Here is a 14247-nt window from a genome sequence, read left to right on the forward strand (position 1 = left end):
TATTATAAGTTAAATTAGAATTTGTTTAACAATTTACCTCATATTGCTGTGTAGCTTCACTCACGTTATTTAGTTCAGATTCTGGCGATTCTAGTAATCGACCAGGGCTGGCGCAACTCGTGAGTGTTGAATAGTTAAGCTCTAGCAAGGCACGAATGTACCCAAAATGGTACACAGCTGATATACTATTTTACAAAGCATCTAGATATTAATACCCATTAATCCTGGTATTAAACAATTTTCCTAGTAGTCGATTAAAAATTATTGCAGTACTATTACTTAAATAATTAATTAAATAAACTATATATTGGAACCAATATATTTCATCCCAACCTTATGTATTTACACTCAACTATCGATATCGCGTGTATTGATTATTACACGCATATCGATAAATTCCATTTTCTTTGCGCAGTGCTGCTTAAACACTATCGCTCGACCGCCACAATTTGCTGTGAGATCCACATATTTTTGCCATTTTTAACAGGCATTGTTTTGTTAAATCTATTTCTGCGCCTAAATAAGCTGCACAATGTCTGATAATGATGACGATTTCATGTGCGACGATGATGAAGATTATGGCCTGGTAAGAATTTGACCAATAAACCTTCTACGAGCGCTGTTCTTGAAACCCGGCATCTACTTCGTTTGCCGCTTCTGTTTTAGGAATACTCAGAGGACAGCAACTCGGAGCCGGACGTAGATCTAGAGAATCAATACTACAACAGCAAGGCACTTAAAGAGATGGAGCCCACAGCAGCGCTCGCCAGTTTCCAAAAGGTGCTCGACTTGGAGAATGGCGAAAAGGGTGAGTGGGGCTTCAAGGCACTGAAGCAGATGATAAAAATCAACTTTAGTCTGGTGAGTGGGCAACAGAAGATTCAAAAGCAAAAAAAGAAACCCAACAATTAACCCATTTTGATCAACTCTCAGAACAACTACAAGGAAATGATGGTGCGCTACAAACAACTGCTCACCTACATTAAAAGCGCTGTCACACGCAACCACTCCGAGAAGAGCATCAACTCCATACTGGATTACATTTCAACGTCCAAGAACGTAAGTGACAAGCTGGCAAACATATATGTATATGTGTGAGAACTTGCATCGTGAGGCAGGGCTACATCTGATTAAAATCAGAGAAGAGATTTCATATTTAACGAGTCAACTCTAACTCCTCTTCAAATTTGCAATGTCTTAGAGATTATCATATATTTGTCATTAAATTTGTAGCCCATAGAATCAGACATTTCCGACCCCATGTAGTGTAGTTATTCTCGATCACAAGCATCAGTACCTCGTCATCTGTCTGTGTGCCTCAACCAAAATAAGATCAGACGAACATCTTGATTTGGGATCGAATGCGGAGAACGATATATGGGTAGCTTATCCATCAGCAGGCTACAGATTGAAAGAGCTTATAAAAACAAATTGTAACTCTGATTCTAAAACATGGGCTGTATCCTATTGGCATCGGGCGCCAATTCATTTTTCGTTAATAAACAATTTTTTTTTAATTAACAAACAAAAATCAGTAAATACAAAAGGCAGCTTGCCAAGCTAAAAACAAAAACAATCTTCAACTAAAATTACAATTAAAAGTAAAAAAAAAAAATACTTTCAGATGGAGTTGCTGCAAAATTTTTATGAGACCACTTTGGATGCTCTACGCGATGCCAAAAACGATCGCTTGTGGTTCAAAACTAACACTAAGCTGGGCAAGCTATACTTTGATCGCAGCGACTTTACCAAATTGCAAAAGATACTCAAACAGTTGCACTCTAGCTGCCAGACAGACGACGGCGAGGATGATCTAAAAAAGGGCACACAATTGCTGGAGATTTATGCATTGGAAATTCAAATGTACACTGTACAAAAGAACAACAAGAAACTGAAAGCTCTCTACGAGCAATCGCTGCACATTAAATCAGCTATTCCACATCCTCTTATAATGGGCGTTATTCGCGAATGCGGCGGCAAAATGCATCTGCGTGAAGGTGAATTCGAGAAGGCGCACACAGACTTCTTTGAGGCCTTCAAGAACTATGATGAAAGCGGCTCGCCCAGACGCACCACCTGCCTTAAGTACTTGGTGCTAGCAAATATGTGGGTGAAATTGTAGTAATATAATTAAAACTGCATAATTTATATGATCTGTTTAACAGGCTTATGAAGTCCGGCATCAACCCGTTCGACTCGCAGGAGGCCAAGCCTTATAAGAACGATCCCGAGATTTTGGCCATGACAAATCTGGTTAATTCATACCAAAACAATGACATCAACGAGTTTGAGACTATATTGCGTCAACATCGCAGCAACATTATGGCTGATCAGTTTATACGCGAACACATTGAGGACTTACTGCGCAACATACGCACCCAGGTGCTCATTAAACTGATCAGACCCTACAAGAACATAGCCATACCGTTCATAGCCAATGCACTCAACATTGAGCCCGCCGAGGTGGAGAGCTTGCTGGTTTCCTGCATACTCGATGAGTACGTGACTTTACAGCAGATCCGCTTAAGCCCTATCTAATATATTTAATTTTTCCTTTAAGCACCATCAAGGGACGCATCGATCAGGTGAATCAAGTGCTGCAGCTAGACAAGATTAATAGCAGTGCTGCCCGCTACAATGCGCTGGAGAAATGGTCTAACCAAATCCAATCGCTGCAGTTTGCAGTAGTACAGAAAATGGCTTAGGCATAAGGCAATGATTAAAACCTAATCGAAATTATGAAAATATTTTAAACGCCGTCTGCTTATTTAAAAGGGACCGTCAAAAGTTGAGAGCTATTGAGCGGTAAATGTGACAATGGTTAGGTAGCGTATCAAACCTTACCTATATAAAAAAAATGGTAAGGGCTTTCCATATAATTTGTGATAAGCGCTGGTACTTGTACCATAAATCTAATTGTTGCAGTTCAAGCGATAAGCCGCAGTATATTTCCACACCCAACATGGGGAATATTCCAAATATTCAATTGCTTAAAGAGACTACTTCATAAAGAACATGGTTTTATACATAAGTAAGAAGTGAAGGATGCCCACTAATATGCACCCGAGTCTATTTTAATGACCAAACTTTTTTATATTCTACCAAAAAATATAATTGGAATTTCCATTGACGAAGCAAAAAGAAGTGTCTGAGCATGTTTTGATAAAATTTCAATAGCTATCAGAAAACAAGTATAGTTTTTTTATGGTCTTCGCGATAAAGAAAACAAATTTGCAATTCAGAAATATTGAATTAGCCATACTTTGATAATTACAAATTTTAGAGGTCAAGAAAGTAAAAATAATCTAGTTCAAACAGTGGAAAGGAAAAATCCAAACACTTACGGAATATAGAAGAGTTGTTTTTAAATTTTTATCTAAAAATAATATTAAACTGAATGATTTAATTATTTGAATTTCAATAAGTTCTTTTATAAAAAAAAATCTTTAAGAGGAACACAAATAACTTACAGTTTATGAGGTTTAGGTTTTGATAAGTGGCCCCAACTCAACAGAATCACACTTTACTGTATATAGTTCTTAAGATACAGACTTGTTGTGTATTCTGCTGAATAGCATGAGTCGCAAAAAATGATAATGAATTTCAGTTCAATTGGAAGAATACACAAGACCTCAGAAGAATTATAAATTCAGACTCAATTTATTATTCAAACGGTTTGAGCAGTTACCGTAGGAATAGCCACTCGCGTTTCCATCATTTCCGAGTTGTCCTTCTTTCCGCAGCGCTCGTACATCCACAATCTTAGTCTATAGATCCAGAAAATTAACACACAAAAGATTAGCGCTAAAACAATGCAGCCACAAACGCTGCCAATGGCCAAACCCGGCCTCTCCCAGTCCAGAATAAAGTATATGAACCGATTACCAAAGCTGCAAATTTATAATAAATAAATAATAATAAAAATAAGGGAATGGCCCGTAATAATTGCTCACAAGTCTACGCCGCCTGCCCAGAAGTAGATTAGCGAGAACAGGCCATAGATGAGGCCCACAGCAAGTGGATATACAAAGTGCATCAGGCGCGTGGGAAAAGCCACAATAAAAGAATCGAAAAGCATGCAAACAGAATTAAACGCATGCGCCCAGAGATTGTATAGTCCAACGGGCCCACCAGCCATGCCTAAAGAAGGTATTTTTTTTGTTGTAATATAATTATTCAAGAGTCTTAGTGCTAAGAAGTGCGACTCACTGGGATACAGCGCTGCCCAAAACACCAATGTTATTAGCATGGCCAGAACGGTGGTCGTAAAGTGCGAGCACCAGTAAATCTTGAGTGCCCAGCTACCAGATTCTGCAAATAAGTCATGGGTCAAAAGGTTTGTGAAACGGTATGAGAATGAATTGTATTAATATTGTGCTGTTCGAATCACGGATTGATTCACTGAATTATAAACACGGTCAACCGTTCACTATGGAAATAGAGGAATTATGAGTTAAGCAGAGAATATCAATGGAACTTCGATGTCAGAACAAAAGTAGGTTTAGTAATTTACCGGAGGGTTTAAGTTCGAATTGTTGCCCTTAAACCACGAATAATATGATGTGTAGGGAGTTATAGATGTATTTTAAAATATTGAAAAATAAAAAGGAAAAGGGGATTTCACTTCACTTCTTACCAAAGTAGCTGGGCCTTATAAAGTATATGGTGGCTATTACGGCGCCATAGGCGCAGGCATAGAAACACAAAGTGAATCCCCAATCGGTCAGATAGATGAACCACGTGCCCTCCTTAAATTCCTGCACGAGGCTGCTAATGACACCGCCCGCAAAGAAGGCGGCCAGAAGCCAACGATAGATCAGCCAGATGATGCAGCGTTCGCCACGTTGCCACTGGGAGCGACAAAAGTCCGCAGGCTCATCGTGGTGCAGTGAAAATTTGGAGCACTTGAACTCATCCAGCAGTGGCTGGCAACAGCATTGCCCGCTTGGATCGCGCATGCCGGCTGGATGAACTCGATGTCTACGAAGCTGGACAAACGCTGCTAGGGCCGTCCAGAGCAGCTGGCTAGATTGTTGGTAGAATGCGAACTGACGCAGCCAGGGCCAGACTCGGCCCAGCAGAGCTGACAGTTTGGCATTGTTTCCGAAAATCGCTGGAGTTGAATGGCAATTTAAGTGCTGAACTTATCAGGCCACGATCCTTATCGCCAGATATGTTTAGCTGGAAAGTACTTCCAATGTATATGTCTATCAGATAAGTCACGGTACAAATAGCCAATAAGCATTTAACCGCTGTTAATAATGTTGTCCAGAACCGAACTAACTTGGCCAACAACTCGGCACTAGCAACAGCAGCAGCAGGCCTGAAAAATTTCCCACGATTTTCCAGAGCCAATCGCACAAATGTGACACGCGCAAAATTGGCTTTGAATTTTTAAACAACAATTTGGGAACTTTTGCACATGATTCATGCGAACAATAAAACTATTATAAATAAACATTGGCTGACTCTGTCGTGTAAATGCAGCCCTAATGATAAGATGGCTCGATCATTCCAAAAAAAAAAAAAAAACAAAATATCACCGATTTCATTCAAACTGAAATCAATCGCACACGCTATCAATTTATCATTTGAAAGTTAACAAACATTAAATCAAAATCGTAATTGCGTAGTAGAGCATTTTACGGATCGAACGTGTGCCTAGGCACTTCAATATTGGAACTTGAACTTAGGTGTTGAATGGATTTCCTATGGAACGCAACTACAAACAAACATTGCCCACACTCTGTTAACTGAGGCCAACAATGTGGCACTTGGGATCCCTCTACATTATAGATAAACTAAATTACGCGTTCTATTCTGTTAGTCATGATAATAAAAAGAGTATAATCTACGTTTCATGGTCATGCGTTGAAAATAAAACTTAAAAAAACCAAGATAAATGCTGAAAAAAATATAACAGAATAGGACTCATGAAAAACTAGAAAATATCTAGAGAAAATATTTATGAAAACTTTGTTTTCTTTTTGAATATAAATTATTATTCAAAAATGAATATGCTAGTTTTATAGATAATATTATAGATAATGTCTTGAAAACTAAATATTATTGATTTGCTTTATATAAAAATATCATATTAAAAAAATTAATTAAATAATTATATAAAACAAAAATATATTATTATTATTAAATATTATTTACCTGCTTTATATTGGGACAATTTTGAATAAAATAATAAAAAACAATATAATTGTCATTGATTGCCTAATAAAATAATAATAAATTACAATATAAAACAAAAACATCATTGATTACTTATTAAAATAATAAAAATAATAATACAACAATAAATAATAATAATAAAATTATCATTGATTGCATATTAAAATAAGAATAAATAAATAAAATTAAAAATATATGTGTTTAACCATAAAAATAATAATAAGAAACAAATAATCATTAAATTTGATAAATATAATTTGTTTTAAATGTTATATAAATTGTGCTTTCATTAAGGACAACAAATAAAAACCACAATAAAAGGCATCTCATGAGCAATTAACTTTCTATGGAAACAATCAATACATATTCCCAGAAAATCCAGGAAAATAAAAATATTAGCTTAGCCCAGGACATAAAGAGACTTAAGTCTTTTAAAAGTCGATTGTTGTTGTGATGACCAGCATAATTTGTAGCAGACTACTCAGACAAGCCTCCAACAATTTGTTACGCAAATCTAAGCTTGAAATCAAAAAAATTGCCTCGAATCTATTGCAGCTGACATGCAATATTATTATGTTATCAATTATATTTTCCAGCAAATATTTGAACAATCACACGTTGCAAGTGGAATTGCAATGCTAGCAAGTGTTTGTAGCATCAATTAGCAGAGTGGCAAAGTGCTGGGGGTCCGGGTCTTAGAGATCGTGTAAATTTGGCAATAAATTGAATTAAATTTATGCAATAAAGAAACAATAAAAATCAGTGACTGTATATTTACACGAAATGTCGACACTTTCGATTTTCAGAGTGTAATTTGTCAATTGTCAGAAGCTTGGCTCAAGTCAATGACAAGGTCAACTTGAGGGAGATCTGAAACAAAAACCAAATGCAAATTTCCGGCACGTTTGTGTGCGTCTTCAAATTGTATGATATCTGGTAGAAATATGTACATAGTTGATATATTTGCACAATTTTGAGTGGAATTGAAACACAAACCAATTTGTAATCGATGCTGTGTTTATTAAGCTGACCGTCAAGTGATCGAGTTACGTTGGCAAATTGAAATATCACCCCATTCATAAATGGGTGGGGAAATACTTATTTTACTGCATAATTTCAATGCGAAAAAAATCTCAATAAAAATTTGAAAAATGTTAAATATATTATGTCTCAAACTAAAAATAAACTAATTTGTCATACATTTTTTTTTTTTATAACTATTTCTGTTATCAGAGACTAGTCTAGGTACAACATCTACTGGGACTTTGTACTATATAAATGACGCTCAATTAGATTACTTGTTTATAAAAATACAAAAAAAAAAAAACAGCTTTCTTTTTGATATACTTTCCCACTTATCGCCCAGTCGATAAGGCAAATGTAGGTCGAGCCTATGAAATGCTGGTCTGAAAAGTTTTCAATGCTTTTTGATCCCCGTGAAATTGCGACTCCCACACAAAGTATTTGCAGTACACACAATTGGGAGAGCTCACAGCTTTAATTGATCGACCTTCTTGGCTCCAAGTTCAGTAAAGTCAGCGGCCTGCGACATACGCTGACAAATATTGCTGCTGTCAATATCATTGATATCATATCATTCGGAATGCTTCCCACAGCATCATGTTTTGGACGGAGCATTTAACAGAATGACGACTCTGCTATTTGACACTCGATGTGTGTACTCGAATATTTCACATTTATGACATGCGTTTAATTAAATTACTTAGTTTAATATATTGTTATACCCTATAAATTTTTGATAAAATAGCTATGCAGACGGTATTCGTATTATATTACAAAATATTATATTAAATTAGACAAGACTTTCCAGTTGATTGCAAATTTTGGCTTTTTATATTTGATTTTAAAATTCAGAAATAAAGACACGATGTGGAGTTTTATATTGGCATAGAAATATTTAACTAATAATTAAAATCTATTTAAATTGGCTCCTTATTCTAGTAGTTGAAATAAAAATTATAAATTGAAGCACTAAAAAAATAAATGCTGTTTATAATGCTAGCACATTTTTGTAATGCTTTGCATCACATTATGCTATAATCCATAATTTATTTATTAATTTGACTCTCAATATCGGCTATTAACCTCCTTACAATTATTGCTTACCCCATTCTCTCATTCTAATAATTCAAAAATAACAAGTAATTATGTTTAATCTAATATTTGTCTATATTAAACAAAAGTTCACACATACATTACAAAATGTTTAAGAAATTATATTGACGAGTTCGCTAATGCATAATGAACGGCAAATGAGTTTCTGCTTTAAGCCGGACTCGAAAGGGTATATAAATTGTGATATTAATGTTCGACTTGTCCGTCGACCGATCGGTATATGGCTTCGTATATAAAGAGCACGAAGCCTGCGCCTAGTGCTTGTCGTTTATTTGCAGTGAGCGCGCTTCTAATCGGTTCGCCGGGTTCGGTCAGCCAGAAGTGTGTAACTTTGAAAGGGTAAAAGCATTCTACTGCTTTCAGTTCGCTTTGCCTCGTCGTGTTGTGCACGAGTGCGCGTTCCCAGTGGAGCAGCTACCCAAAACGAACACGAAATCGATTCCGTCCAAGTGTTGGCTCAGCGCTTTATTTTTCAAGATCACTGAGAATATTGCATGCTCCATAGTCTCGTGTGTGTGTGGCTGGTTTGGCGCGTTTACATAAATCACCGAGCTGCATAAAGCTGAAATTTTGTTTGTGTAAAGTTGCCCAGCTGTGGCGTCCACACAGGAAAAAGCTCCACGTTTGCGAGTCGGTAGTGATTCAGACCAATTCGACACTCACTCGCATTACGATCGCTTAAAATGCAATTTCTTAATAGGCTCCGGAAGGGCGTCAACAAAGAATTGCAAAAGCAAAATTTCGGCTTTGAATGCAGTCACGTGCATCTCTTCTACAAATCGCTGGTGAGTGTTAAAGCTGCCACAAACGGAAATGTTTTAAGAGATTTAGAGTTCAAATCAAAGTTGAAAAGCCTTTGCACTTGCTTAACTCTAAGCTCTAGGTGAGATCATTTACTTAGTCGCGTGAAGTTTTAGTATGCACACGTAGGGGCTATTAAAGCATTAAATAATACTGACAGTGTACAAATAACGTGTGTACAGCATGTCGAAAACACGCCAACGAATTTTGTATACCCTTACAAAACCGAACAGATTTACGTTTTCAACACAGCAATTAATACCCAACATTAAATTGATTTATTTTGTTTACTTAACGTAATAATACTAATACATTTTATTTAATTATAATTTATAATTTTTATTATTTTTTAAGTGGTACTTAACATTCCTAGCCAACATATATATTAATGAAATATATTTGGGTCTGTTAAATGTCTTCTTCATTTAGTTAGTCATGTTCTTGTTTGTGCAAACCTAATTTACAAATACTTATGCTTATTTTATATAATTAAAATAGTACTTATTTCAAAGCCCCAAAAAGAAGCTATTCATGCCTGCATAATTAATGAGTTCTTTATATACAGCATTCACATGAAAATTAGCATATCCAATGTGAATTTACATTAACTTAAGAATAGCTGGTGTTTCAGACAAATGACACCGAAAATATGTACAACAGATAACCGAATAGATCACATAACATATTACAAAGTCGTCGTATATCATAAATGATAATATGACATACCACGATAACAGTTTACAGTAACAGCACCTGCATAATATCTAAAAACTCCGGAAATATCGCACCATATTTTGACACCCGCATGACTTTGCAACTGCAAAAAATGTTCGCAATTAGAGAAAAGCAAAAAATGTTTAACATATTTACTTTTAATTAAGATTAGACACGAGTGAATACGCATATGTATATTTATAATGGGGTCGCCTGATGTGGGTAATACTCTTTCGCAAGTTCAACACAAATCAATTCTCATTACGTAATGATCCAGTTTTGTTTTGCACTTTACCTAGTCGTAAACACAACAAAGTTACTAACTAGACAAACACGAGCCGGCTAGTACGTCATCATTTGACAGCATCTCGCGTACAGAGCGATAACAGACAGATAACAGCTGTCAGAATGTTAGCTGCGCTGCAGCAAGGGGTGTTATGATTGTTTCAAATGGAATTTTTTTTTTTTTTTAAATCACGTACTTGTATTTGCAGGGTTAATTAAGTAAATAACTACTATAGGTATGCCAAAGTTCAGATAAGCTAGCCTAACTAGCACTATAATTATCATATGGCAATCAATAAAATTTGCTCAAAACTTTAATTTCTGGTGTGAAGGTCAATCATTGTAATGCCAATGTGACTTATCTTTATTTTTGTATGTTTGTACATCTAGATTTTGGGTGCTAAAGCGTTTATGCTATCTGCCTCATGTAGTTTTGCTTGTTTTCAATATTTTATGGAAAGTCATTCTTGGTGGTAAATAATATAATATTCAATTAATATAAAAGAATTATTTCATGTGTTTGTAAATTGCTAAAAAGTAAGTAAACAATTATAACTGTTAAACTTTACAATTAGCAATTATAATAATATAAAATATATAATAGAATATATAATATATTAAAAAAAAAAAAAAACACTTTAATGATATCAATGATTAAATCATTTGATCTTGCCAAGAATTTGACTTTCGACATAGCTTATTTAACCCCTAACAACTCTCTCTCTCTTTCATTCTGTCTCTTCATCAGTGGCAAAAGAATGAAGTCAGCACAATTTACTTGCTGTATCGTTGGATATGGGCGTTATTGTCTCTGGGCGTTTACATCACTTGCATCATTATGCAATTCTGCGATGGCAAATTTTTTATCTACATGACCAACTGGGGCTTTGGTCTGATCACGATCACCATGCTGCTCGCCGCCGTGCATGTCACACGCTGGCATTTCGATCTGCAGAATGTGCGGAGTCTGGTACAAGAAGCGGGACAGAAGGCTAGCACAACGTCCGGCCTGAAGATCTATTGGTGGCTCCACAATATGTCACTGCTCATGGCACTGGTCATCTCCACAGTATACTGGATATTTCTAAATGGACGCATGAGTGAGTGCAACTGACAACAGCAGACTAAAAAAATATGCTAAATTCTATTCTATGTACATATATGCGTAGACAAGCCAACACGTTTTCCGGCAATCAGCGTGATAACGCATGCCCTGAATAGCATATGTATGCTGATCGATTTCCTAATCGTGGCATTTCCACTGCGATTGCTGCATATGGTACAGACCATGTGCATGGCCATAGCATTCTTCTTGTTCACCCTCATCTATCACATTTGTGGTGGCACCGACGAGTAAGTGGCCCGCACTTGGATTTCTGAAGATTGATTTTATTAATTGTCTGCTTATTTTATTTCACACAGATTCGGCAATCCCTATGTTTATCCCATACTGGACTGGCATAATCCCATGCGTTGTCTGGTGACTTTTGTTGGCATTTTTCTGATGATCATCTGCTTTTGGCTGCTGCTCTTTGGCGTTCATAAAATGAAGCAGGTCTTCAATAGGGCCTTCAGCATTGTCTGGACACCCCATGCAGTGGGCCTCATATGAGGTTAGCCCCTGTCTTCAGCACTGACTATTACACCATCACACAACTGCACTCACATAGTTTTAAGTAGTACCGCCCGCATTTTGTTGTAATTTTCATTTAGTTACATACATTACACACAACACACACACACAAACACACACACTAGCATTTATTTATATCAATTCGTAGCTGTACAGACTAAATTATTGTTATTTAGTAAGTACCGGCTATGCGGCTAGACTAAGTTTTTGCTGGTTCCTTTATGCCAAAGCAACATCCTATTGCTCTGGCAATATTTTAATTGTGTAAACAATTGAATAAAGCCTGTTACTATGGAATCCATAGTAGAAAGAAATTGTTGAAAAAATAACAAGAGCACAACGCTGCCAAAATTTGATCGAATCAAATTTAAAATGGTATTTTATATGCAGCAAAATTGTAGTTTAAACAAAATAATTTTGCTTAAGGGAAAGGTAACCGATGGTATTCTTTAAAAGCTGTTTAAATAAATTAAAAGGTGTTTACGATGAAATTTGTAAATGCCATGTACTTATAATATCGATTATGAACTAGGTGATAATCAATTGATAAACACCGATTGGTTCAATAAGGAAATTAGATTTTAAATAAGACTGGCTGTGGGCAAGTATTTATATTTTACTGTATTGCATTGATAAATATGAGGTTTTACATTTTTAATATAAAAAGGTTTATAAGAAATGATAACACGCCATCTTAAATTTAAACATAAAAAATATTAAAAATATAATTATCCATTTTTAATAAAATATAAACAAATTTTAAATTGTTCCGTAATTAATTAACTGTAAATAATAAATTAACAACAAATATATACATATTAAAATGAATAGTAAAATAAATTTAAAAAAAATAAATAAACTAAGTATAATGAACACACAATAAAATAATGAAAATAAATTCGAAAAGTTACCATCAAAAAAATAAATCAAATAAATAAACTATAAAACAAAAACACATATATTTAAAAAAAATTTATAAATAATACCTAAAATTCAAAACTATGCCCAATAAAATTTTGGAATAGAAGCACATCTTTCAATCAATTAAAGAATGTATTTAACATCATACACAGTTGGACAAAGCGATAATAAAATTCAAGGGAGATCTAATTGTATAGTTTTAAAAAAGCTCGTTTTAATACAAGTTCAGATACATAGATATGTATATACATACATAGATATATGAAGGTAAATTACACAGACTTTATAAGAAACTAAATATGCCCTGCGCAAGAGTGAGGGTACAGAGGGCAATGACATACATACATACATACATATGCATTGAGGTAACTAGCGACTTATTGCACACATGTATTTATAAAAAACCTTCACATACACATACACACATCTTTTCTACTTTCCTTGGACATTATTTTTCCCATTCCCACTTTCTCGAGGGTTTCATATTCTTTTACACGCTATATGGCCAAATTTTGTTGAATTGTGATCGGGTATATTTCTATGGAATTGAAGTCAATATCAAGAAATGGATAAGCATTGTGTTTTGATTATAAGTGGCACACATTTCAGCAAACCCCGGAGCAGTACTTTTGCCCAAAGCTGTACCCCCTCCTCAAAATGCGTCATCACGCAAAATGACGAAGTTCTTCAAATCATTGCCAAATCATTTTCCTGAGGAATAAAGCCGTCGTGTTATACCAAACATATGTACGAACATACATACAACATACATAAACGAGTTCTCTACAACGATTGCAAAAGAAAGAGAAAAAAAGAAGAGAATAAATGTAGTAAAAGAAAATAAAAAGAAACAAAAACTGTACAAAGTTAGTTAGAAAGGGGTTCGACGTAAAGTGTTTGCAGCTCGAATTGCTTTTATTCAGTTGACGCCGATTGCCAAAACGCGAAGCACAGATAAAAGACTAATTAGGTATGTTACTCTCCTGAGGAAACCCAAAAGATCGGAACGCGCAGCGCTGGTGGGGAGCAGAGTCAAAAAGCGTCGTCAGCTTTAAGCGTTCTGCAGCAATGAGACAAGTACACTCAGCGAAATGGGTGATGTTTAACCAAAAATGACAAAGAACAGTTTTATAGGCACGCCATATAATATGTGCATTCCGGTGAATCACTCAAATGGCTTAAATAAATGAATTTAATCCGTTTAGGTCTGTAACAATTAAATATCTTATTTATGGGAACAGTAAGCGCTCCAATTGAGGAGTTGTAAAATTTGCAATTGTTTAACACAAAAATAAATAATCTGAACTAAGCTACCAATTAAATGTTCGCAATGTATATATGTTGTTATATAATTAATATCCGAAATACTTTATTTATATTAAGGTATCTGATTTAGTTGTCGTGTATGCGAGGCTCAACAAAAGCACAATACTCACCTGTGCTCAGTCGGCGCCACAGCAGCAGCAGCAGCAGCATTTTACGATCTTACGATATACGATATACGATATTTAGTTCAGATTGACAGTGGGTTGATGTATGTATGTCGATTTGCGAATCTGTTTAAAAGAAAAATA

At 35.3% G+C, this 14247-nt stretch overlaps 4 protein-coding genes across 9 annotated transcripts in view; 2 read left to right on the top strand and 2 right to left on the bottom strand.

Annotated features, from left to right (window-relative positions):
- LOC6627418 (UPF0585 protein CG18661) overlaps positions 1 to 14247 on the bottom strand; it is a 67345-nt gene that overhangs the window by 26802 nt on the left and 26296 nt on the right. For 3 of the 6 annotated variants that reach the window (XR_001450113.3, XR_001450114.3, XM_015172628.3), the window contains exon 1: positions 38 to 122. Coding sequence is in view for 2 of the 6 variants with exons in the window: in XM_015172628.3 (XP_015028114.1) it covers positions 38 to 42 (5 nt within the window). In the remaining 4 variants the exon portion in view is untranslated. Of the gene's footprint in view, positions 1 to 37; positions 142 to 14109; positions 14230 to 14247 lie in introns of those variants that run through there. The other 3 variants (XR_011416777.1, XR_001450112.3, XM_002051055.4) reach the window with 3 other exon arrangements.
- On the top strand, positions 427 to 2754 carry alien (COP9 signalosome complex subunit 2 alien). The gene is made up of 6 exons (XM_002051054.4): positions 427 to 586; positions 667 to 861; positions 934 to 1059; positions 1625 to 2106; positions 2166 to 2498; positions 2561 to 2754. The coding sequence occupies exons 1-6, from the start codon at positions 533 to 535 to the stop codon at positions 2703 to 2705; spliced, it is 1335 nt and encodes a 444-aa protein (XP_002051090.1). The 5' UTR covers positions 427 to 532; the 3' UTR covers positions 2706 to 2754.
- On the bottom strand, positions 3642 to 5266 carry LOC6627416 (protein rolling stone). Its single transcript, XM_002051053.4, has 4 exons — positions 4637 to 5266; positions 4210 to 4311; positions 3954 to 4140; positions 3642 to 3890 (listed from the first exon to the last, which is right to left on the bottom strand). The coding sequence occupies exons 1-4, from the start codon at positions 4956 to 4958 to the stop codon at positions 3668 to 3670; spliced, it is 834 nt and encodes a 277-aa protein (XP_002051089.1). The 5' UTR covers positions 4959 to 5266; the 3' UTR covers positions 3642 to 3667.
- rost (rolling stone) lies at positions 8607 to 11865 on the top strand. Its single transcript, XM_002051052.4, has 4 exons — positions 8607 to 9104; positions 10868 to 11219; positions 11289 to 11472; positions 11542 to 11865. Exons 1-4 carry the CDS (start codon positions 9003 to 9005, stop codon positions 11729 to 11731), a joined length of 828 nt encoding a protein of 275 aa, XP_002051088.1. The 5' UTR covers positions 8607 to 9002; the 3' UTR covers positions 11732 to 11865.

The sequence above is a fragment of the Drosophila virilis genome, chromosome 4, assembly GCF_030788295.1.
Source record: "Drosophila virilis strain 15010-1051.87 chromosome 4, Dvir_AGI_RSII-ME, whole genome shotgun sequence".
NCBI lineage: Eukaryota > Metazoa > Arthropoda > Insecta > Diptera > Drosophilidae > Drosophila > Drosophila virilis.